The sequence below is a fragment of the Coregonus clupeaformis genome, chromosome 14, assembly GCF_020615455.1.
Source record: "Coregonus clupeaformis isolate EN_2021a chromosome 14, ASM2061545v1, whole genome shotgun sequence".
In the NCBI taxonomy this organism is placed as follows: domain Eukaryota; kingdom Metazoa; phylum Chordata; class Actinopteri; order Salmoniformes; family Salmonidae; genus Coregonus; species Coregonus clupeaformis.
In genome coordinates this window covers 39977830-40004912 of record NC_059205.1, presented here as the reverse complement: position 1 = coordinate 40004912, position 27083 = coordinate 39977830, and the positions used below count along the sequence as shown (strand labels likewise).

General features: G+C 41.3%; 1 protein-coding gene across 10 annotated transcripts in view; it reads left to right on the top strand.

Moving 5' to 3' along the window:
• The window catches only part of LOC121580909 (astrotactin-1), a 263865-nt gene that overhangs the window by 131303 nt on the left and 105479 nt on the right, over positions 1–27083 (top strand). For all 10 annotated transcript variants that reach the window (XM_041896090.2, XM_041896089.2, XM_041896086.2 and 7 more), the window contains 2 exons: positions 2960–3087; positions 22313–22417. In XM_041896090.2, coding sequence (XP_041752024.1) covers positions 2960–3087; positions 22313–22417 — 233 coding nt within the window. The remainder of the gene's footprint in view (positions 1–2959; positions 3088–22312; positions 22418–27083) is intronic.

The window sequence follows — 27083 nt, the reverse complement described above, 5'->3', positions numbered from 1 at the left end:
TTCAAGTCAGGCATTTGTGTTTGGAACGTGGAAATAACATAATGATCCTTTCATAGAAGCAGTTATTTTTCACTCAGCGATGAATAATAGGAGGGGTTTGTAACTGCATCCCATCCCTTTCCTGTTTCAACCCAATTCTGGAAAGTTATGTTTTTAGTGTTTAAAGATAATGCTGTTTATTCTTGTGTTTACATCTGTGGCTGTTAACCTTCAAGTCAAAAGAACACAACTTAATATGAGTAGATGTATACTGTAGATGTGCTGTACAGAGCCATTGCTCAGCTACATGTGGGGTTTTTGTGGGGGGGGGTTTCTGTAGTTGTTGCCACAAGTTATATCATTATTGTACGGATTGCCTTTCATTATTTGTCTCTTCTAAAACCTTTGTAACTGGTATCCCCATACTTGTGGTTATTCATGATTCAGGCTTTTGAGGATAAATCGAGATTTTGGATTAAGGATCACCTTTCAAACTCAATTCTTCATCAGCGACTCTTTCCAGAAACATAGAAAAATGAATGCAGAAAAGTCAGCATAAAGAAGAAAGTGCTTTCATATAACTTTCAGGTACCTCACTGGTCCTTTTATCGAGAAAGTGAAAGCTTTAGCGACAGTACATTTTTTTTCATATTCAATTCAAAGTGATTTGCCCTTTAAGATCCACTATTTTTCTAACTTTTCAAATGGACTCTTTGGAGTGGAGATGATCACTATTGTAATGAATGAATGCAGTGAGCAGAGACAGGGATGAGTATACCGGGAAGATCAGGATTAATGCCAGGCACCACAGGCTGAAATGACATCTTTGCATCTACAGTACCTTGTTGGTATTTTGGTCCATTCATATTAGCATTTTCAAAAAGTAAACTTAAAAATGTAAAGATATTGATGAAAATGTATGTTTTCCTTAGTTTATCATACTATCGTCATCAAAATGTCAGCAATTGTAATCACTTTAAAATGGGCATACATCCATAATTACACATAATTTAAAAGCCCATTTAAAAGAGAATGTAACAAACTTTACTATACTGTATGTAGTAAATGACTTTGAAGAGATTGTGATTGTGTCTAAATAGGTGTTTGGCGTTTGGTAGTCTAAATTCAGTGTACTTGTCTTGGAGTGCCATTTTCCCAAAGTCAGACTCTTCCGACACGCCAATTTATTTTCCTCAGCTTCAGAAGCATCTACATTCAGCAAATTGTGTTTGGTTATACTTAGATATATGCTTCAGACTTGCCCAGAGGTAATTGTTGATATGTTGTAAAATAAACAATTATAGGTAAAATTTTTCTTTACAAAAATGTGCCAAAAATGCTTTTTACATACATGTTTAGTATTTTACAGATAGAAAGATGAAAAAAGTATTTATCCACAATCTGCTGTGAGCAAGTTCGGTCCTGGAGTGTCTTAACAAAATGAAACCAAAATATTTAGGCTGACTTATTCCAGTGTCCTGAAAAATGGATTTGTATGATATACAAATATGCACATATTTAATGAGATATCATCTCATTTGCATAATTTAATACAATATTTTAGATGTTTTTAAAACAAAAAAAAGTATAATTTTGTATCTACTTTCAACTGGTAAAAGTTGAATGTGATATGATTAATGGAGAAAAAAAAAACCTGTAGGTCTAAGCCCTTAGATCGCAATATCTACTAAGCTAACATATGGAATTATTTTAAGATGGTCATAAAATGTATCATTTAGCCCCTGTAGGTATAATGTTTTTTATTTTTTATTATGTGATGAAACATTGAATTTGGCCTTTACTGTTAAAGCCCATAGAAACACATTGAACAACACATTCATAAATGGCAAAACAGGCAGTCAAAAAATAAATCATAAGGAAAAAGGTTTTGAAGTGTCTGTCCTATATCTGAGAGATATAGACCCATGTTTGGTCTCATTATTTTTGGCACATTTGACCCCCTATGTACTGTTAGACATTTTTACAGCCTGGTACTCGGTTACCTTCAGATGACTCCCTTAAAGCTTGTGTGCATCCTAGAGCAGAACAACTGACACCTTCGTGTTCACAAGAGTCTCCCCTTTTGACATATTAGTTTGTAGCTCCAACAGTTTGGTCTGGAGAGTCGGTTTTGTGAGAAGACCTTTTTGAAATGAGGACGTCCGCGACAGAGAGTTCAGACGACTTCCGTAAAGCTTGTGGATGTCATAGAGCCAAACAACCAACACTGTCGTGTTCGTGAGAGTCTCCCCTTTCGATATTGGTGACATATTATTTTGTAGCTCACACAGTTCAGGTTGTACAGACGATTTTGTGACGGTTTTCTTGTCCAGATCCTCTCATGTGTTGAAAAATGCTGCTTTCACAAGCCCCATTTTATGGAATAGGCGCAAACTTTATATCGGTGGAAAGAGGTTTTTGAGCTGCAGCCACTACAAGATACGGTCAGTCTCTAGCATAAATACACGGGAGCTATTCAATATTCAAAATGACGTCACAGTGTGACACACGGGTGGGGGGGCCTTAAACACTTTAGGGGGGGCCTTAAGCATGAACAAAATGAGCATATCAGGTTAGGAACTGGAGGAGAATCACAGAATTAAAAGGACATTTAACATAATGAAAAATTATATGTTTGATGTAGAAGTCTCTGATTCTCCCTACATGCTCACATACAGTATTTCCTATGGATTTTCTTAATGATCTGCCAGAAGATGCTGGTTTGGATTTAACAAAACCTGATGAGCGATACTCGCTGAAACGTGTTGGTTTTAACAATAAATACAACTTTTTATCAACTACCACTCTTCTCCAAGAGTTGCTGAATTTCCTCTTCACTTCAGAAGATACTGCTTTGCAATGTGTTCATGACTGACACTGGCTCTTCTCTGCCTTATTCCTTCTCTCCCTGATAAGGCCTAGTTGGATGGGTGAATAATTGTGGGGCTCTAAATAGGCTGTTTTGTCATCCTTAATCCAGGCAGAAGAACTTTGCCCGAGGCATCGAGCAGCAGCTCCCAGATGGCATGGTTGTGGCATCAGTTCCAACCGAGGTGCAATGCCACGAAGAGCTGTCAGACCCAGTCCCTGACCCAGACTATCTCACAGGTAGGAGATGTTTACAGTATCAATGTATGATATAATTATGTACATTTAGTAGCATACTGTATGTTTTTGTTGCAAATAGATATGTACTGAAGTGCAGCATGATTTGCTGTAAGATGGCCAATTGTTTTCAGTTAGGTTTTCACCAAAAAATAACAGTGCTTTTGAATCACTGCAATTTGGAATTTATAGATTTTGTCCCTTATTTTGTCATTTCGACATACAGTATACCAAAAAAGCTTAATAAATTGTGCAATATCAGTTTTTCTTAAAGTGGAGAAAACTCTCTAGAGGGGAAGTCAGAGGTAGCAGAGTGCAGCTGATTTGATTGGCAAGTACCATGAAAACACAGGCTATAAACCCATGGGTTCAATTTCCAAGAAGAAACACCCCAGATTATTTCAAAATGTAAGACTAACATGTCAGGCTAACATTTTGCCTTAAGCAGAGCCAACGGGTCCCATTATTTGTGTGGGTTTAAATTGAATTGGCTATTGTCCAATATTCAACATTGCTGCTATGGTCTTGTTTTTTCTGTGGTGTTATAACCAGCAATTTTTACGACTTTGGTTACGTCTGTCCCTTTCAATGCTGACCTCAGTCACTAGTGCAGGTATTGCTGATGGCTGACAAAGAGAATCAGACATTTTGTAGAAAATGTCATCTAAAAAAACATGTTGTTTGTCTTTGATTTAAATGTATACGATGAACAGGTTTTCCTCCTGACACCTGTATTGTTAAATAACCTTGTTTGTGTTTTCATAAAAAATGCACGCCATCCACATCCACCTTCAACAACCTTTTTAAAACGTGTGTGATTGAATCCAAACATAATTTTCTCTCTTGAAGTTACAGCACACTGCACAATCCACATCCACTGAGTACGCCATGCTCCCAAGCAGATCATCCAAGTAAATAATGAACTGGAAGGAAATAGGGGAAGATATTAACAAAATCATTTTTCATGAGGAAAGGGGCTGATTTGGATTGTGCCACTGCAGTCAGAATTCATTAGTCTTCAGATCTGAAATCTGTCTGGTGCTTCTCCACACTACAAGCACAGCACATGCTGCCAGCCGTGCCGTTTAAACAGAATACAGAGGTTCAATGTAAACCACCCTCATTAACAGAGGAAAATATCCCTCCTTGCTCCACCAAATGACTCAGGCTTCAATGTGCTGCATCTTTCATCATTCCATTCACATCTCCCATTTGCTGCCAATGTTGGCCTGTGCAACATTTTACTGGCCAATTCAACATTAATGCAAGGGGAGCTTAACAGAATTTTTAACATTTGGATTAGGCTTATGCAACTTTAGAGAAATCAATTTCTGTCCTATTTCCTGGAAATGTAAAGACTGATCTATACTTTCTAGTTTCTTCATTTTATCTGGATAATGAAGAAAGAAAAAAAGCTAGATATGTGCTGTGAAACCTGTGACGCTGTTATCATACAGTATGTTGTAATGCTGTCATACAGTAGTCATTACAGTATAAAGGTTGTCTTCGCCATTAAAACACTATCGAATTTGCAGTGGGACAATTTACTCTTGCATATTACAAAGAAACTGTCACAGTGGAGATGAAATCTTGTAATCTCCACACATAGTTATGCTTTAATGAGAAACCATTCAGCGTTATTATGGTACCTATGGTATTATGGCTTATACCTATGGTAATGGTACCTATGTTTAGATGCAACTGGCCCGATGCGTCCAGTGGTGCAACAAAACAAAGTCCATACTAATGTGCAGATTCGGATGGTTTATATGACCTCCCATATAAAGGTGGCACTATAGGACGCCTCACTCCAAACCACATTTACAAGGTTATTTCTAAGGTAATGGATAATCAACAAAGACAGAATGGCATCAGTTAAAATTTGACGTTTATTGGAAACTTCTGAGGACATAAAAAAAAGTATAATCTTAATGGATCTTCTGCTGTCATCACATCCCAGGGCCTTGTCCCTCTGTGGAGTATAAACCTTTTTATCCAATTGGAGAGCCACAGCACAGCATCCCATCACTTCACCGTGCCCAATGGCTGTGCTCCAAATGGCACCCTATTCCCTATTTAATGCACTACTTTTGACCAGGGTCCATAAAGATGTGATCAAAAGTAGTAGGGAATAGGGTGTCATTTGAGATGCAGAATATAATTGTGTAATAGTCCTATAGCTACAGTTCTATTAGAATTGATCTCACACAGTACACAGAAAAAAATTAAGGTTCTTAAATGGTTCTTCCTCAGCTCTTAAGGTTCCTTGGAGAACTCTTGCCCGATAAAGAACCTTTGAGTTAAGTGTGGGGTTCTTGACGTGACATCAACAGTTCTTCTGAATTCTAAAAAGTTATTGAAATGTATGGAAGCGTGCAGATGTGTCCCTTTCATAGCACAACGCAAATTGGCCAGTGTTATCTAGTGTTGATTCAAAAGTTAAATTAACACTGTAAAGAGTTAAATTAACACTCAGTGGTAAAATAACCCCAGTGTTGGCGTTAATAACCAGAGTTTAACCAAAACCACGTCCATCATTATTATATTTCCCAGCATGCTCTATTGTAGGTAGATTTTTTTGAATTGTTTGTTTCAATATCTATGATTGATAGATTAATCTTATGCTACTCAAATATAAATAACATACATTTTCTAAACTATTCCAATCTGTTACTTGGACTTATTGCAGCCGTTACTGAAATGGTTGTTCCAGCTTTTTTTATTTGATCTTTATTTAACTAGGCAAGTCAGTTAAGAACAAATTCTTATTTACAATGACAGCCTACACCGGCCAAACCTGGACGACGCTGGGCCAATTGTGCGCCGCCCTATGGGACTCCCTATCACGGCCGGTTGTGATACAGCCTGGAATCGAACCAGGGGGTCTGTAGTGACGCCTCAAGCACTGAGATGCAGTGCCTTAGACCACTGCGCCACTTGGGAGCCCCTTAAGGTAGTCTCATATCTTAGTCTTTCTGAATGCAGGTTGCGGGTGAATGCAGGTTGCGGGTGAATAAAAATGCAAATGTTGGATATCCCCACTCTGGCTGGAATCCAATAGGAATTACATTGTGGTCCTCTGTAGCTCAGCTGGTAGAGCATGGCGCTTGTAACGCCAAGGTAGTGGGTTCGATCCCCGGGATCACCAATACACAAAAATGTATGCACGCATGACTGTAAGTCGCTTTGGATAAAAGCGTCTGCTAAATGGCATATTATTATTATTATTATTATTACATCACTTTGCAAGCCAGCATAATGTGACTTGCAGGGTTGATGTGGCATGTAAACTATGGGTTTCAGGCTACTATATTAGGGTAAAACTAGGCCCTCAAAAGAATGCCTTATGAATGATGTATTCTATTGTCTTAAATAATAAAGCATTTATGACAACATATTCACTTAGGATCTCACTTGGTGAAGGCCACTGGACTGAAAATGAATGAATGCAACAACCATGTCTCTGTCACTAGCAAACACAGTCATGGTACTGGTAACTCTAAAATTAACTCTAAAGGCACCCTGGGAAATATGCAAATAAGGCTTAAAACCCTATAGCAGGGCTATTCAATTCCGGTGCTGGAGAGCCGAAAGAGTTCTGGTTTTGGATTTTTATATGGTTCTTCAAAGAACCATCTCATTTATGGTTCTTCAGAGACCCTAAAATGGATCCCCTATGGCTTCTCTCTCAAGAATCTTATTTGGTTCCAACTTGCACCTGTATTTTTTAAGAGTGTAGCATACATTCTTATGCATACAGGGTGTGGTGGCACTGAAGTCCTTTCAGGTACAGTGATTATTGTGTTTTGTGCTCTGCTCTGAAACATGGCATAGTCAAATGCAGAGTAGTCAAGAGAAAAATAACAGGATTGGCCTTACCAGTGAATAAAGAAAAATCCCAGTGGGGAAACTGGTTGAAATTACGTCATTTGAACCAGTTTTGCCCACTGGGAATATATACTGTAAATGCCAATGTCGGAGTGATTCATTGCAGATGTCATTTAGGTTTTACAATGGAGCGAATTCCCTATGCTATGCTATCTGAAAAACCTACACAGTGGTATCGATCTTTCAAATTACCTGAAATGTATATCGTTACAAGGACTAGTCTCCTTTATCAGCATTTTACTGAACATACACAGTCCTGAATGTGTATACCGGTATAAGCATCCTTCCACTTTGATTGTCTCATGTCAGAAACATTGAATCTACACAAGCATCTCGCTACACTCGCAATAACATCTGCTTACCATGTGAATGTGACCAATACATTTGATTTGATTTGACCTGGCATTTCATTGCTAACTTAGCTAATAGTTCATGGGACAGGGACTGAGGCTATGAGGAAGTGCCTGGCGGTGCTGTTGAGCGGTTGCCACCCTCCCTTGCTGATTTAGGCAGGTTGGTGCCATGGTCAGTGTATTTGTCACTATGTCAGCACTCCTTGCACTACTTCTCCAACCCTCGCAGGGCAATGCATTCATCTTCCTATTCATCTCTGGGTTGGAAGTCATTCATCATAGGCCAGAGGGCTCCATCAATGATTCCAATGGGGAAGAGAGGGAGGCGAGGCTTTGAAAGGCAAATACATCTTGATTTAATTGGAAAGCAGGAAGCAGGTATGCTTTCACTGCCACTAAGCAGATTTCCCATAAGATGGAGAAAGGGAGCAGTATTTTTAGCTTCTTTAAGCAAAAATAATGACCAGCAGTCGTGGTACCTATTGTGGGGGCTCGGAGGGCAGCTGGGTTTTTAGTGATTGTCTTCAGGGAACTCTCTCACAAAGGCAGTGGCTGTCATGTTCTCAATGCTCAGATTGACTAAATGTATATGAGCGTCTGAATGAGTATAGTGAAAGTGTCAATTCAGAGAGATAGAACAGAATGAGAAACACCACAGGTGAAAAAGTCCACAGTGTCAATCATTTATATGCTCTAGCACTAGATTAGATTCCATTGATCATCAAAGGAGTGGGTACAGGGTACTGTTTCCAGTTAGGAAAAACGGCTGACACAGGAGTTTTGACGCACTGAGTTTTTATCTCCTTTGTGTTATTAGTTGCGCACAGGCAATCTCTGGAAGTCAAGTCTCGAAGAAAAAGCGAAAGTGACAGGTTCAGATTTGTAATAACCCAATACATCCAATCAACAATCTCTCAGAAGTCTGAATAGCATCAATGTCGACATTTCCAGTTGCAGTGCAGGCAGGTCACCACAATCTAATTTAGTAGACCCCCTGGCCATAAAAAGTTGTTCATACACACTGTTCTAAACTCTCCCAAAAGTGGCTGTAATACATGCTGATTCAACCAGCATCTGAAAAATAGCTTTCATATTCCAATAACAATCTGGTGATTTCAGTTTTCACACAGAGCCATACAAATTGCTTAGATCAATTGTTATTGACAAGATTTGTCTTCCTCCACTAAATTGTTAGCTTCAGAGGAGGGTTTGCTGCTGGCTTACCTATTTTCTTTGTGATTCAGTGTGTTTGGGTGAGGTGTGTGTTTGTGCATGTGTGTGTGATTGAGTGTGTCTTATCCTCTTGCTTTCATGTCTGGAACCAATTTCTATCATGCTTCCACTGATAAGTAAACATTAAATCACACAAGGTTTATCAATCTCAGACAGATGAGATCATCTTGATGCAATAACACAATGTTGATTACAGTAAATGCAACGGTAAACCAGAGTAACACACTTTGTTAGTTAGGCTCACATTCTGTCGTTCTGAGTAACTTTCCTGAATTATTCACTCATTACTTGATTTTACCTATATCTTAGAAAGAAAAAGCACAAATGTAGCCTACAGGTCAATCCCAGCCCCAACAAATCAAGCACACATTATTAATTAATACATAGCTATGATCATTAATCTGGAATGACATTCAACCAAATTAATTACTCAGCCTCCACGAGTCTAACATTAAGAGGCTTAATTAGAATGAAAATCGATCTATAAAAATGAAGCAATTAGGAGATAAGTTGTAGCTGTCAAGGTCATATGTTTGTTGTTACACCCTCAACTGAAGAGAAGTTATATTATTTTCATATTATCTGTTCTAGCCATCCCTCAGGGGTGTAATGTCCTCAGTGTCTCCAGACGATGGTTGCCTTTAAATGTGTCAGCATTGAGACGCCTTCAGGGGCTTCTGTTGGTGTTCAATGCATTTCAGTTTCACATCCCCATATAACTATTACTGTATCAGTTTATAGAATATGATTATGTGTCTGGGTATAGCTTCAGAGTAAGGTGGTCTAATGAATGATTTTATGTTTTTAGACCCTTGCATTTCTGCCTTAAATATATATATATTTTTTATGTCCAGTGTCCGCTATTGGGCTTCTAATCTGACTGTTTTCCCCTCCCATGTCAAGAGGGTTCCTGAGCTGGCGGAGTAGGTTTCCACTGCCTTTTTTCTCCATATTATCTGGTAATTCCTCGGCTGGCCATGGTTTGACCTGCAGTGTTAATAGACTTCTGTTCTGCTGCAGTTCCCTACTGGGAGGTTCACGACCCATGAGCAGCTCCTGTCAGCTTACTTACCGTTTAGTACTACAAGTGCATTGTCTCAGGTTTTGTGCCTGTTTTCAGTAGAGGTTTTGACTATTTCCTTTCCCACAGAACCCTTCTGTGGCTCGGTTTATTTGTATCAGTCCTTTTTTTAAATGTACCGATAAATGCCATCTCTATAATTAAGTAGAACAAGTTTTTACAAATCACTAAAACATACTATACATTGTAACACTCCAGTCAGGTTGGGAAGCTTATTCACAATTTCATTGTCTCCTGTCTAGCTAGTTGGTGCTGAACAAACCTTTAATTGAGCTGTACTTTGGCGACGTTGTAGTGAAAAACTAAAGATTGGCTTTAAGATCAAAATGTTCTGGTACTCAATATTGCCTGAGGCTTCAATTGAAATAGGAGCTACAGTTGAAGTCAGAAGTTTACATACTCTTAGGTTGGAGTAATTAAAACTCGTTTTTCAACCACTCCACAAATTTATTTTTAACAAACTATAGTTTTGGCAAGTCGGTTAGGACATCTACTTTGTGCATGACACAAGTAATTTTTCCAACAATTGTTTACAGACAGATTATTTAACTTATAATTCACTGTATCACAATTCCAGTGGGTCAGATGTTTACATACACTAAGTTGACTGTGCCTTTAAACAGCTTGGAAAATTCCAGAAAATGATGTCATGGCTTTAGAAGCTTCTGATAGGCTAATTGACATCATTTGAGTCAATTGGAGGTGTACCTGTGGATATATTTCAAGGCCTACCTTCAAACTCAGTGCCTCTTTGCTTGACATCATGGGAAAATCAAAAGAAATCAGCCAAGACCTCAGAAAAAAAATTGTAGACCTCCACAAGTCTGGTTCATCCTTGGGAGCAATTTCCAAACGCCTGAAGATACCACGGTCAACTGTATGAACAATAGTACGCAAGTATAAACACCATGGGACCATGCAGCCGTCATACCGCTCAGGAAGGAGACGTGTTCTGTCTCCTAGAGATGAACGTACTTTGGTGCAAATCAATCCCAGAACAACAGCAAAGGACCTTGTGAAGATGATGGAGGAAACAAGAACAAAAGTATCTATATCCACAGTAAAAGGAGTCCTATATCGACATAACCTGAAAGGCCGCTCAGCAAGGAAGAAGCCACTGCTCCAAAACCGCCATAAAAAAAGCCAGACTACGGTTTGCAACTGCACATGGGGACAAAGATCGTACTTTTTGGAGAAATGTCCTCTGGTCTGATGAAACAGAAATAGAACTGTTTGGCCATAATGACCATCGTTATGTTTGGAGGAAAAAGGGGGGGCTTGCAAGCTGAAGAACACCATCCCAACCGTGAAGCACGGGGGTGGCAGCATCATGCTGTTGGGGTGCTTTGCTGCAGGAGGGACTGGTGCACTTCACAAAATAGATGGCATCATGAGGAAGGAAAATTATGTGGATATATTGAAGCAACATCTCAAGACATCAGTCAGGAAGTTAAGGCTTGGTCGCAAATGGGTCTTCCAATTGGACAATGACCCCAAGCATACTTCCAAAGTTGTGACAAAATGGCTTAAGGACATCAAAGTCAAGGTATTGGAGTGGCCATCACAAAGCCCTGACCTCAATCCTATAGAACATTTGTGGGCAGAACTGAAAAAGTGTGTGCGAGCAAGGAGGCCTACAAACCTGACTCAGTTACACCAGCTCTGTCAGGAGAAATGGGCCAAAATTCACCCAAGTTATTGTGGGAAGCTTGTGGAAAGCTACCCAAAACGTTTGACCCAAGTTAAACAATTTAAAGGCAATGCTACCAAATACTAATTGAGTGTATGTAAACTTCTGACCCACTGGGAATGTGATGAAAGAAATAAAAGCTGAAATAAATAATTCTCTCTACTATCATTCTGACATTTCACATTCTTAAAATAAAGTGGTGATCCTAACTGTCCGAAGACAGGGAATATTTACTAGGATTAAATGTCAGGAATTGTGAAAAACTGAGTGTAAATGTATTTGGCTAAGGTGTATGTAAACTTCCGACTTCAACTGTATGTTCATGGTGTGGCTAATCATAGCTGCATTAGCCTGAGAAATGATGAGTGTGACAGTAAGTGTTGTTTTGACTGACAGGCAATTTGTATAAAACCTTGAAGCCAGTGTCATTTTATTTAAGTGAGTGTTGATAGGTGAGTTTTCTTACATTACATTTAAGTATTTAGCAAAATCTCGTATCCAGAGCGACATACAGGAGCAATTAGAGTGAAGTGCCTTGCTCAAGGGCACATTGACAGATATTTTACCTATTCAAACCAGCTACCTTTCAGTTACTGGCCCAACGCTCTTAACCGCTAGGCTACCTGACGCCCTTTTCTTTTTGAATGTATGCAATTATATGTGAAAAGAAGCAGGTTAAGTTAAAATATACTAACATTCCACTACATTACATTGTTGTCTGTTTTCCATGTACAAACCTTATTGTGTCACACTTAGGAGAGCCATATTTAACATTCGAAAAACGTCCTCCTCTCTCTCCTCTAATCGTGTGCTATCATTTGGTTGCATAATTACAGTAATTGTTTACTTGCCAAGGCAATTAGAATTTACAGACTGGCATATAAAGTTAACTAGTTTTACTACACAAGCTGAGCTTGTTCCCTAGCTTCAAAGATAATTGCTATGTTAGTACAGAATCCTACTCAGGGCTGCTCATGCATTCACATGCTACAACATATATTTTCTTTTCACAATGAACGTAATTAGCCAATCCTGTTCAGCAAATATATACATTATGGAGTACATATCTACCTTTTACTAGGGCAGCAGGCAGCCTAGTGGTTAAGAGTGTTTGGCCAGTAACTGAACGGTGCTGGTTTGAATCCCAAAGACTACTAGATGAAAAATCTTGAGCAAGGCACTTAACCCTAATTGCTCCTATAAATTGCTATGGATAAATTACTAAAATGTAAAAAAAAATGTTGTTTGAATACCTGAGGTGACAAGGTGAGCAATCTGTCAATGAGCACTTAACCGTAATTGCTCCAGGGTTGCCGTTGATAATGGCTGGTCGTGACCCAACTCTCTGAGGGTGTCTCAGGGGCAGTTGGGCTATGCAAAAGATACATTTCTAGGTTACAACACAACCTTTCGGGAACAAGATCCCACAAAACTAACATGCCAAAAGGCTGCCTAAGTATGGTCCCCAATCAGAGACAACGAGCTACAGCTGTCTCTGATTGGGAACCACCCTGGCCAACATAGATCAAAACGAAGTAGAACCAAAAACATAGAAAACAAAACATAGAAAATCCACACCCTGGCTCAACATATAAGAGTCCCCAGAGCCAGGGCGTGACAGTACCCCCAAAGGCGCGGACTGCGACCGCGCCAACCAAACACAAGAGGGTAGGGGCCAGGTGGGCATTCCGCCTCGGAGGCGGATCCGGGCGTGACCACCACTCTCTCTCCACCCCCCCGTAGCGCCCCTGATCTGGTCTGGCCCCACTGGCCGGAGCTGGACTGGACACCGGTGGAGCGGATTGCTCTGGCTCCGGAGTGGAGCAGCTGCCCGGTGCCGCACCGGTGGAACAGGCACAGGCCGTGCCGGACTGACGACGCGCACCACAGGCTTGGTGCGGGGAGCAGGAACAGGCCGGACCGGGCTGACGACGCGCACCACAGGCTTGGTGCGGGGAGCAGGAACAGGCCGGACCTGGCTGGCGACGCGCACCACAGGCTTGGTGCGAGGGACAGGAACAGGCCGGACCGGGCTGGCGACGCGCACCACTGGCTTGGTGCGGGGAGCAGGAACAGGCCGGACCGGGCTGGCGACGCGCACCACAGGCTTGGTGCGAGGGACAGGAACAGGCCGGACCGGGCTGTCGACGCGCACCACAGCTTGGTGCGAAGGACAGGAACAGGCCGGACTGGGCTGGCGACGCGCACCACTGGTTTGGTGCGAGGGGCAGGAACAGGCCGGACCGGGCTGGCGACGCGCACCACAGGCTTGGTGCGAGGGACAGGAACAGGCCGGGCTGGACTGTGGAGGCGGACTGGAGGTCTGGAGTGGAGAGCTGACACAACCCGTCCTGGCTGAATGCCTATTTCCACACAATCTGTGTGAGGCATCAGCACAGGACGTACAGGGCTGTGCACTCGTACTGGCACTACAGCACGTGGCACTGGCGCAGGATATCCGGGACCGAGGAGGGGTACTGGAGGCCACGAGCGTTGAGCCGGCACTCTCCGTCCTGGCTGCATGCCCACCTTAGCACGACACGTGCGTGGTGCTAGCACAGGACGTACAGGACTGTGCCGGAACACTCGCGGCACAGTACGTGGCTCCGCATAACACGGAACCTGCTCAGTCTCACGCTGCCTAGCCTGAGTACGGGGAGTTGGCTCTGCTCTACCTCTAGGCTCCGCCAACCACCCTTCCAGCCCCCCAAACCTGATGGCCTCCTCTCCTAGTCCGCCGATTCGCCCTGTAGCTGCCTCCAGCAGCCCCGTCGTCCACGCCGTGTGCCCCCCCAAAACAATTTCTTGGGGTTGCCTCTCGCGTGTCCGTCGTCGGCACGGTTGGCGCCGTTTCTCCTCCCTGCCTGGGCATTTACTTTTGCCCATGGCCCTCTGCCCGCGAATATGTCCTCCCAAGACCACCATTCGCCCACCTGGGACATCGCCAACTTCTCCTCCTGGGCACGCTGCTTGGTCCTCTGGTGGTGGGATCTTCTGTCACGATCGCTGACAGATGAAGCGGACCAAGGCGCAGCGTGATAAGCGTACATTCTTTATTGTACTTAACAACCGATCAAAACAATAAACAAACGATATGTGAAGTCCTAGGTTACAACACAACCTTTCGGGACAAGATCCCACAAAACGAACATGCCAAAAGGCTGCCTAAGTATGGTCCCCAATCAGAGACAACGAGCTACAGCTGTCTCTGATTGGGAACCACCCTGGCCAACATAGATCAAAACGAACTAGAACCAAAAACATAGAAAACAAAACATAGAAAATCCACACCCTGGCTCAACATATAAGAGTCCCCAGAGCCAGGGCGTGACATTCCAAACATCACACGGAACACATCCACAGCCAAACTCATTCCATAAACCAGTGTAAATAACAGGTTGTGCTGACAAAAAACAAAACATAAGTTAGCGACCTAACAGCTAGACTTGTTTACAATGTACCACATCTCTGGTGAGCACAACGGAGAAATGTAATATTGTTTAGAAAAGAGATGCGTGTCAGCTAAGCTAATAGCAGCTAAATTCTTTATGATGTCAGCCATGTTTGTTTATGTTTGACAAGCGAAAACTCCCTAATCCCAGAATGCCATTCACTATAAGACGCAAATGAACAAACTCAAAGTAAAGATGGCTGCGCCCATTGCCTGAAAAATATGAACTTAGTTTGGCAACTTTTCAGCATATTACAAATCTTCAATGTACTTGTTACAGTGTATACAAAAACCGGAGCACATGACTTGACAAGTCGTTTACCGTTTTTGACAAAACACAAAGCAAATAAAATGTTATCACCTCACAGATCATCACCCCAAATAAAAGCCTACTGCCTAGCCTAGCCTAACCAATAGCGAGAAAGCTAAACAGGGATGAAACCATTTTAGGGGGGATTGTGGGGGGGTTCATTTCATTTGTGGGGGGATAGAAATGGGGGAAGGTATCGTGGGGGGATATGATGCAGGAAATATTACTATGATGGGGGATTTATCAATAAATGAGGGGCAAACACAGGAGAAGTTTATACTCTAAATAAAAATAACATCCCTGGAAAGGGGGGTTCTGAGCTGGCAACCCTGAGGTACCATAGTTACAATCTGATGCCGCATTCAAAACAACTGGGAACTGGGAACTTCCGACTTCAGTGCATTCAAGACAACTGGGAACTCGTAAAAAAACAATCTCAGACTGGGAAAAATCGTACTTGATACTTGATCTGGGGAAACACTGGGGAAGTGCTTGGGCTCTCATTGAAGAGAGAAGTTTGTCCGGCTCAGTAAAGCCTCAAACATACACTACCAGTTTTAGAACACCTACTCATTCAAGGGTTTTTCATTATTTTTACTATTTTCTACATTGTAGAATAATAGTGAAGACATCAAAACTATTAAATAACACATATGGAATCATGTAGTAACCAAAAGAGTGTTAAACAAATCAAAATATATTTTATATTTGAGATTCTTCAAATAGCCACCATTTGCCTTGATGACAGCTTTGCACACTGAGCAAAAAAAAACTTTTCTTAAATTATTTGTTATTGTTGGACATAAAAGTCTGTAAAAACACCAGGAAATCAGCTCCAAGTGATTTTAATTTAATAAATCAGTTCCCAAGTATTCCCACGCATAATGATCGTATACATATGTAAGCTAGGTTTGAAATGAAAATGTTTTAGTCAAACATTATATATGTTTGGGCTTCTTGCGGTCAATGTATTTGCAGTCTACAAATTATTTTTAATTATGTTCCGGCCCCCCGACCATCCGCTCAACAAAAAATCTGAATCTAGTTGATGATCCCTGGTGTATAGTTACATGGATATATTTCCATGACAACAGCATTGTATAAATACATATTATACGCTTCGCCTGTGAGTAGTAAAACTTAATTTCTGGCGTACATGAAAATGCCAAGCTCCACTAAAATTCACTTTTGGATGCATCCCTCAATGTTAATCACATTTGGGGTTTAATTTGTTATTTGACACTGATTAATCGCATAGAATTGCTTAACTCACTTCCTGCGGTAAGCGTCAGTTAATTAACTGACAGCATTAGATGTGATAATTAATATAGTGGGGGCCCAGCATGGGAGCAGGGACCTTAAGGGTGGCCCATCACAAAGACTGCCATCATGATGAGCACCTGTTCCTCTGGGATCTACAGGCCTCCTCTGAGGAGACACCGGCAGAGATCTCAGTCTCTGTAAGACGTGACAGAACACAGGGAAATCATTTCTCAGAAGTGTATACTGACTGACACTACAGTCTAGTTAGAGACGGTTGTTTATTTCTAGTGTCAGGATTATAGTAGGCTGCAAATACTTATTTGGAAAGTCTTTGGTGGGCTCGGTGTGAACTGAACTGGTGGTTGGTGGTTTGATCATTGATGCAAGCAGAATGGCAGTGATTCATACTGCGACACAGAGTCCCTTCTCCCCATGTCCCTCTCAATTAAAGCCGCAGCATATGGCCTAGTGACCGCTAAAGCACAGAGGTATCTGGGAGATAGTTTGAGACATTGACAGTTCCTATATTACCTTCAGCAATGCTAAAATGGAATGGGTGTCACCTTGGATTTCCAAATGGCACCCTATTCCCTATATAGTACACTACTTTTGACCAGAGACCTGTCCTCAGTATGAGCAGCATCTGCCTCATTAATTAAAGTATTTGATGCTGATTGATGAATGGCCTCAATCAGTTGGATTCTTTAAATGTAGGAAGTTCCTACGGTTGTAGTTTCAATGTTTCATCCCTTTTATGGGGCTTCAAGGCCTCCTACCAGGTTTGTTAATTTGGTCCATCTACAATCAAAACTTGAGTGAAGAATGGAAAGCTAGTGTTCAGAATATCTTCAGTTTCAGTGGTCTAACAAATAACCTTCCATGTTGGTCAACTTTACCTTAACCTTAAACGTAACCATTAACCTGAACTTATCACATAACCTGTTCTGAATATCTGACCTTTTGAGTAACAAATGCATTAACATGAGTTTCTCCTTTCAATATGATTTTAATTGATTACATTTACATTTAAAAAAAAAGTTTTAGTCATTTAGCAGGCGCTCTTATCCAGAGCGACTTACAGTTAGTGAGTGCATACATTTTTCATACTGCAGTCCATTATGCAAACTATCCAAATATCCTTTCTTGTTTCAATTAGTAGACAAAATGTGCATCTCCACGTACCTTTTTAAAGAGTACATTTTAGAAATATGGATATATTGTTTTCAATATTACCTATGTGTACTATGGATGCTGTGGTGTAGAGTATACTTTGTAATGAACATGGTAATGGAAGAGAGGGCACCACTTATGCAATATTGTATGAGAGCCCTTCAACCAATGACATTAGACTTATATTATGTATTGAGGAGCAGTGAAAATGATTTATATGAGAAGACTTGGTCAAGGATAGATGAGTGGTAGGCCTAGTGATTTAGTCCAATAACATATATGATCATTCTCTACCATTATCTTTACCATTGGATTATTGAGGCACTATGTACAGCCATTCCCATACATATTTTCAAGAGCTAACATTTTGCTCCTCCTATAGGCTTTAGTTCTCTTATCAGTATCCTGAGAAAGAATGGGCTCTGCTGCTATATTACTGTTATGATATGTCACAAATGACACCCTATTCCATATATAGTGCACCCTATGGGGAATCTGGTCAAAAGTTGTGCACTATATAGAAAATAGGGTTCCATTTGGGACGCACATTTAGATTAGTGGAGGAGTGTCAGCCAGGTAATTCCCAGTGTTCCACATCTTCCCTCAATCATTCATTCCTCGACTTTTCCAAGAGTGAAATGGAACATGGGGTCCCATAGTTAATGGGGTTCTATGAGCCATAAGATAACTTCCACCTGTGGTTGTCGCTATGAATTTTCCTGAGAGAAGATTCTAGAAATAAATCGAAAAAAGATTTGGCCGTTGTGGCACAGAGATTTACAGGGCGCTCAGGGTATTAGATCTTAGATCCATCGTGGTTACAAATTGGGTTTGATATTCAGATGTCCTCTGCCTCCTAGTCCTTGATTTGTGTATTTTCTCAACCAAAAAAATTGTTTTCCTAACATTCACTAAAATGTTGTGCACAACATCTGTGCAAAAACATTCACCTGATGTTACAAGAACGTTCCTAGAATTTAGTCTGTTCTTTAAATGTTCCCAGAATGTTTCATTAGGTTGTGGGCACAGTCTGGTGGGAACATTGTGGGGACATCACACAAGATATGTTCCCAAAACACAAAAACAGTCTAGTTGTGAGGATGATTCTACATTGTTTCTTTGAGCGTGCAAAAAACATTCACCTGGTGTTACAAGAATGTTCTCTGAACATATTATGTCTGTTCATTAAAGGTTCCCAGAATATTTATTTAGGTTGTGGGAACATTGTGGGGATATAACAAGAGATATGTTCCCAAAACACTAAAACTGTCCAGTTGTGCTGACATTCCGATAATGTTTGTATCAGTGTGCACAAAACATTCCTTTGACGTTGCAAGAATGCTGGCAGAACAGCCTTTCTGAGTTATTTAAAGGTTCCCAGAACATTTAACTAGGTTGTGGGAATAGTGTGGATACATTACAAGAGATATGTTCCCAAAACACAAAATATGCTTAGTTGTGATGACATTCATACAATATTTAAGTTAGGTTGCACAGAACATTGCATAATGTTCCACAAATGTGTAGCTCCTTAAAGCATAAGAAAGCAGATTAGAAAATATGTTTCTCTCCAGAATTGAATGGTAAATTCGCATTTGAGGACTGTATTGTAGACCCACTACAAGGTTATATACAGTAGACACTAATGGCATTTTAATTTCATTCATAGGACATTTAAAGAGCATTTAATCAAACAAACACAACCATATTTTTTTACATTTCATATGTTGACAAACTGCACATTATTATAAGTGTAAAAAATATGGTTGTGTTTGTATGACTAAATGGTGTTCAAATGTCCTATGAATTAAATGGAAACGCCATGTGTCTCTATATCACCTTCAAATGTGAATTGCCATTAAATCTGGAGAGAAACATAGTGGGGATGTATTCCAATCTGCTTTCTTATGCTTTAAGGAGCTACAAATTAAATGTGCATGCTGAGAATGCTGTGGTAATATTAAGCAAAACTTAAATATAACATTTTCTAAATGTTCTTGAAAGGTTCTGAGGACCTCCAAGGCAAGGTCAAATGTATATACTTTGAAACAAAAGTATACACCTTACACACATGGTTATGAGCTTTAAAAATAGAAGGCACCTTACCATGTCAGATATAGAGTTGAAATGTATACAATTTTGAGTTTGCATCCCAATATTACACTTTAAATACATCACAGAAGACTGAAATATAACACAACTGTTTGACATAGAAACACCAGATTTTTGTTATTTATTTAATTTGATTAATTATGAAAATATGAAAAAGATTAACATTCCACCCATGAGGCCAAAGAGGGCACTTTTGGTCATTGACTGCAGGATAGCTACCCGGACTATCTGCAATTACCCTTTTTGCACAAACTTTTTTGACTTGTCACATACGCTGCTGCTACTGTTTAGAGACAGAGCTACAGTGGTCCTCTGTAGCTCAATTGGTAGAGCATGGCGCTTGTAACCCCAGGGTAGTGAATTCGATCCCCGGGACCACCCATATGTAAAAATTTATGCACACATGACTGTAAGTCGCTTTGGATAAAAGTGTCTGCTAAATGGCATATTATTATATTATATTATCTGTCACTTTATTCCTAGTTATATGTACATATCTACCTCAATTACCTCGTACCCTGCACATCGACTCGGTACTGGTACCCCGTGTATATAGCCAAGTTATTGTTACTCAGTGTGTATTTATTATTAGTTGTTTTGCTTTTCTATTATTTCTCTATTTTCTTTCTCCTTGAATTGTTGGGAAGGGCCCATAAGTAAGCATTTCACTGTTAGTCTACACCTGTTGTTTACGAAGCATGTTACGAATAATTTGATTTGATTTGAAATGTGTTCTGGGAACGTTCTTGCAACATCAGATGAATGTTTTTTGCACCCTAAAAAAAATATTGTAGAATCATCAGCACAACTGGACAGTTTTTGTGTTATGGGAACATATCTTTTGTGATATCCCCACAATGTTCTCACCAGACTGTTCCCACAACCTAATGAAACATTCTGGAAACCTTTAAATAACAGATTCTAGGAATATTCTTGCAACATCAGGTGAATATATTATACAAACGTTCTATAATCATCAGCACGACTGGACACTTTTTGTGTTATGAGACCATTTGCCGTGACCTAACGAATGTTCTGGGAACTTTCACAGAACCAATTTTGGTTTGCTAGGTAGAGACTGTTAAGTTCAGTCATATGAATCATTCTGTCAGACGACGAGAGCAGAGCACCCAAAGGGTAAATGGAGACAAGGCCTTTGAAAAGAAAGAATATGGGCTGTATATGTTTTGGCTTGTTATTAATTTTATAAGGGGACGGGTACGGTGCAGCACTGCGCCTACAACCAGGAATTCTATTGTTTGGGGAGCGTTTTCCCATAAGAAGGGATAAATGAATGTTGTTCAAGGTGAGGACAATGTGTGAACATCACATTTAGAGCCTTATTCATCAAGTTCATACGATATGTCAAGCCACTGCCAAGCGATTCATTTTCAGAGAATAGCTTTAAAAAAGGAACGGTTACCGGCACAATTTTCACTTGACTCTCTAGCTGAATTACAAATACAATGCATTCATTACCCCTTATTTACACTGAAAGACAATGATCCTCTAAACAGTATTTGTGTTCTTTCCAGGGGAACACAAATTACCCACTCAATATCAATAGGACAGCACAGCTCTCATTTCACTAGTACTGAAAACAAAAAGTCTATATTTGAGTATCTCTCAGAAGCATGATATATTGTGACACAAGCCCAGAAGGTACTCATACAGTCGTGAATTGGTAAGTTCTGGCATTAATCACTCAATACCAATAGGATACCACATTGCCAATACAATACTACAGCTCTCTTTCAGTAGAACAAAATGTCTCTTTCAGTGTCTGTCCTCCTCTGGGCGTCGAAACATGTAGTATTTTGTGACATGGGCCCAGAATGACCTCATACAGTTGTGAATTACTCAATGGCATCCTGAATGTACTCTTTTATGTCTCGCAGATGTTTTGATCAACAATGTAGCAGCTCCCAAAGCTCCAAGGATATGTTGTGGCTTTTGATATCTTCCAGATGTGTAAAACATGAAGGGAAAGTTACAGTGATGTATGGGTGTGATACCTTTCACAGCTCAGCGTTGCTGACAGTTGCCATAGGAGATGAGATGATTTATCACTGTGCCAACGCTACATATGGTGATGTGTGAGGGATCTTAAATCGCACCGTAACCAGAGGTAGAATAGCAATGATTAATCTCATCTGGAGAAAGGATTCGGATGATGAATGTCGCCATGTCTCAATGTATTTTCATTTACACATTTGTTATGCTTTGCTTGCCATCGATGATTTGTTCTTATTCGCAACAAGCTGACCAAGTTAATCATTACCATAAGAAGCAAGGCATCTGTAAATACATTTTTGATGGACTAACCAATGAAGGTTTTCGTCAAGCCCCTGTAGGCAGGCAGAATGTGAATGATTTTTCTCTATCTGGTGGTTTTGTAATCAAGTCAAAGTGCTTGGTATTATTAGATGCTTGTCTTTTGTGTGGATTACATTTTTTTTTCAACCCATCAGAGAGTGAATTAATGATCTGTCACCGACAGCCACTGTTTGTATGTTGCGTAAGAGAGAGTGGCTATTTGCGAATGTGCAGTGCAAGTTATTATCTGTCCTTAACATGAGTTATTTTCTTTGTTAATCTACCTCTTTCATGTTATGCTTCAAAGCACTATTAACTGGACTGGAAAATCATAGCTGATGATATGTTGTGTCTCTTACAGGAATGGTGAACTACAGTGAGGTCTCTGGGTACCCACTCATCCAGCATTGGAGGCTGAGGTCTGTCCTGTACCATGTCAAACTGAACCAGTGGGTACTCTCTCAAGGTAACCAACTCATCGTTAAAGGGTTCTATTCATAGTTCTTTATTGATGGATCTAATCAGGATTTTATTAATTCAGGGTTCTCTTAATCTTCTATGCAGTGAGTTACATACACACTTGAACAGTGGGAGTCAAGTCAAAATGTGGCACATTACATTTTGGTCATGTGAACTAAACCTGAAGCATTCCACATTTGCATCACTAAGCCATGGTTTTAGCACAGCCTCCCTTCATGGTCTGATAAGCTGTCATCATCCACATAGCTTTGTATCGGAGCAAAACCAAAAGATTTTGACAGGCCCTGCTGATAGTTATTTAGTAGGGATGGAAATGGTATTTGAATATTCAAATATCCGAACGGATGTTAGTATTCGATTACTTGGGAGAGTATATATTTTTTTGATTATTACATATATTTTTTAAAGGCTTTGTCTAAAATGTAATACAATTATCTATATTGCAACATTGCCTACAATGATAGACCATTACATTCAAAATTGTAATAGTTTTATGACAGTTTATATGAGTGCGCCCCATAAAAATGACGCACCGGTACCCTACACGTTTCACACGTGTAGCTTGTTGTTATTGTCGGTCAATCAAAGTGGCACTACAGTCAGAGGCTCCATGTGTAGCAAGTTAAGTGGGAGATTTCTAATCAATGTAAAATTGAATTAAAGTTACAGAATTAAGTTGGCTAAATGGGAAGGAGTATGCTACAATGATCATTGAACAGGTAGGCTGTTGTTTCATATGAATGGAGTTCCTGTAGACAAGGACTGGGGATCGCAGCAAAATAGCCTCAATTAACCTTGCTACTTTAGCTAGCTAGCTGGCTAACTTAGCTGGCTACTGTAGCTAACTAGCTTCTTTTCAACGATTTGATGAAGTCAAGACAGGCACTACCAGATGGTATGATAGATAAACTATGGCAGCAACAAGTTTCTCTAACAAGTGCGAGTCGGTTTGAATTTACATCAATCTAGCTCAACAATCTACACACAATACCCCATAATGACTAAGCAAAAACAGGTTTTTATACATTTTTGCAAATGTATAAAAAAGAAAAGAAAAACTGAAATATCACATTTACATAAGTATTCAGAACCTTTACTCAGTACTTTGTTGAAGCACCTTTGGCAGTGACTACAGCCTCAAGTCTTCTTGGGTATGACGCTACAAACGTGGCACACCTGTATTTGGGGGAGTTTCTCCCATTCTTCTCTGCAGATCCTCTCAAACTCTGTCAGGTTGGATGGGGAGCGTCGCTGCACAGCTATTTTCAGGTCTCTTCAGAGACGTTCGATCGGGTTCAAGTCCGGGCTCTGGCTGGCCCACTCAAGGACATTCAGAGACTTGTCACGAAGCCACTCCTGAGTTGTCTTGGCTGTGTGCTTAGGGTCGTTTTCCTGTTGGAAGGTGAACCTTCGCCCCAGTCTGAGGTCCTGAGCGCTCTGGAGCAGGTTTTCATCAAGGATCTCTCTGTACTTTGCTCCATTTATCTTTCCCTCGATCCTGTCTAGTCTCCCAGTCCCTGCCGCTGAAAAACATCCCCACAGCATGATGCTGCCACCACCATACTTCACCGTAGGGATGGTGCCAGGTTTCCTCCAGACGTGACGCTTGGCATTCAGGCCAAAGAGTTCAATCTTGGTTTCATCAGACCAGAAAATCTTGTTTCTCATGGTCTGAGAGTCCTTCCGGTGCCTTTTGGCAAACTCCAAACGGGCTGTCATGTGCCTTTTACTGAGGAGTGGCTTCCGTCTGGCCACTCTACCATATTGGCCTGATTGGTGGAGTGCTGCAGAGATGGCTGTCCTTCTGGAAGGTTCTCCCATCTCCACAGAGGAACTCTGTAGCTCTGTCAGAGTGACCATCGGGTTCTTGGTCACTTCACTGACCAAGGCCCTTCTCCCCCGATTGCTCAGTTTGGCCGGGCGGCCAGCTCTAGGAAGATTCTTGGTGGATCCAAACTTCTTCCTTTTAGGAGTGATGGAGGCCACTATGTTCTTGGGGACCTTCAATGCTGCAGAAATGTTTTGGTACCCTTCCCCAGATCTGTGCCTCGACACAGTCCTGTCTTGGTGATACAGCCCGACAGGATGCTCTCAATGGTGCATCTGTAGAAGTTTGTGAGGGTCTTAGGGGCCAAGCTGAATTTCTTCAGCCTCCTGAAGTTGAAGAGGTGCTGTTGCGCCTTCTTCACCACACTGTCTGTGTGGGTGGACCATTTCAGATTGTCAGTGATGTGTACGCCGAGGAACTTGAAGCTTTTCACCTTCTCCACTGCGCCCCCGTCGATGTGGATGGGGGCGTGCTCCCTCTGCTGTCTCCTGAAGTCCCCAATCAGCTCCTTTATTTTGTTGACGTTGAGTGAGAGGTTATTTTCCTGGCACCACTCCGCCAGGGCCCTAACCTCCTCCCTGTAGGCTGTCTCGTCATTGTTGGTAATCAGGCCTACCACTGTTGTGTCATCTGCAAACTTGATGATTGAGTTGGAGACGTGCGTGGCAATCCAGTCACGGGTGAACAGGGAGAACAGGAGGGGGTCCGCGCACCCTTGTGGGGCCACTGTGTTGAGGATCAGAGTAGTGGAGGTGTTGTTGCCTACTTTTCCCACCTGGGGGCGGCCCGTCAGGAAGTCTAGGACCCAGTTGCACAGGGCAGGGTTCAGACCCAGGGCGCCGAGCTTAATGATGAGCTTGGAGGGTACTATGGTGTTGAAGGCTCAGCTGTAGTCAATGAACAGCATTCTTACATAGGTATTCCTCTTGTCCAGATGGGATAGGGCAGTGTGCAGTGTGATGGTGATTGCGGCTAGGGATGCCGTCGTGGCCGGAAGCGTTGCAAGGGTTAACACGCTTAAATGTCGAGAGCTCACACTCCACGGGAACGGTGGTGGCCCGCATCGGCGGCACTGTGTTTTCCTCAAAGCGGTTGAAGAATGTGTTTAGCTTGTTCGGGAGCAAGACGTCGGTGTCCACGTCGTGACTGGTTTTCCCTTTTTAATCCGTGATTGTCTGCCACATACGTCTCGTGTCTGAGCCATTGAATTGCGACTCAACTTTGTCTCTGTACTGACGTTTTGCCTGTTTGATTGCCTTACGAAGGGTATAACTGGACTGTTTGTACTCGACTATATTCCCAGTCACCTTGCCGTGGTTAAATGCGGTGGTTCACACTTTCAGTTTTTTGCACGAATGCTGTCATCTATCCACAGTTTTTGGTTTGGATAGATTTTAATCGTGGGAGCAACATCCCCTATACCCTTCTTTATGAACTCAGTCACCGTGTCAGTGTATATATTAATGTTATTCTCAGGGGCAACCCGGAACATATCCCAGTCTGTGTGATCAAAACCGTCTTGAAGCATGGATTCTGATTGGTCAGACCAGCATTGAACAATCCTTACGACGGGTACTTCCTGTTTGAGTTTCTGCCTATAGGAAAGGAGGAGCAGGAAGGGAGGGCGGGGGAGGGCCTTGTAGCCATCCCGGAATGGAGAGTAGCAACGGTCGAACGTTTTTGATGCACGAGTGGCGCAGGCAATGTGTTGATAAAACTTTGGTAGCGTTTTCCTAAGATTTACTTTATTAAAGTCCCCAGCTACAATAAATGCGGCCTCAGGATATGCGGTTTCCAGTTTGCAAAAAGTCCAGTGTAGTTCCTTGAGAGCCGACGTGGTATCGGCTTGAGGGGGAATATACACGGGTGTGACGATGACCGAAGATAATTCTTAAGCCCAAGGACACACACATACAGCACATGGGGATTTTTAATTATATGAAGACGCAAAAGGGAGAACCTGCTACAGTTCATACAGTACATAACCAGTCCCAAATAATATAATGTAAACTGACATATGATAAACCAGCTAAATTCAAGTTAACATGTCAGAATCAGCTTTATTCTCATGTACAGGAATTTGACTGTGAAATGGTGCTGCCACAATAAACAGAATATACAGACGGACGATAAACAGAATATACAGACCAAAAAATATATAGATGCAACATTTCCACAGATCTACTTACATAAATTATGCATGTAAGAGATGTGCAGAGAGTGCAAAAAGCAATATGCAGTTCTGGGATGATAGTGCAGGGTGCATAGTCTGTGTATGAATAGTGCGAAGTGCGAAGTCCATGGATGAGAGGATCATTGTGTACCAGGTGGCCGGTTGGTGAGGGCCATGGCACAGGGGAAAAAATTGTTCAGGTGGATGGAGGTTTTGGTCTTGATTGACCTGAACCTTTTGCCAGAGGGGATTCTTTGGAAGAGGGGGTGGAAGGGGTCGGCGATGATCTTTCCTGCACGCTTCCTTGCCCTGGAGTCGTGCAGGACCTCAATGGAGGGCAGGTGGCAGCCAATGACCCTCTCAGCAGACCAGACAATCCGTTGCAGTGATCGAGGAGGTGAGGATGGACTGTATGATGGTCGTTTAGAACTAAATCAGTATACACAGCATTCAAAGGAAGACTGAGGAAAAAACAACACCATGCATTCACCAAACATTGCACTGAGGAAAACAGATTTGTTTTATCCTCCTGAGAACCAAGGAAAATATTGTTTTTCCTAATCATATTTTTTGTGATTCAATAACTGTTTAGGGTCAAAAAAAGCATCCTACAATTTCCACATTTTAATTTTAATTTTAATTTTTTATTTT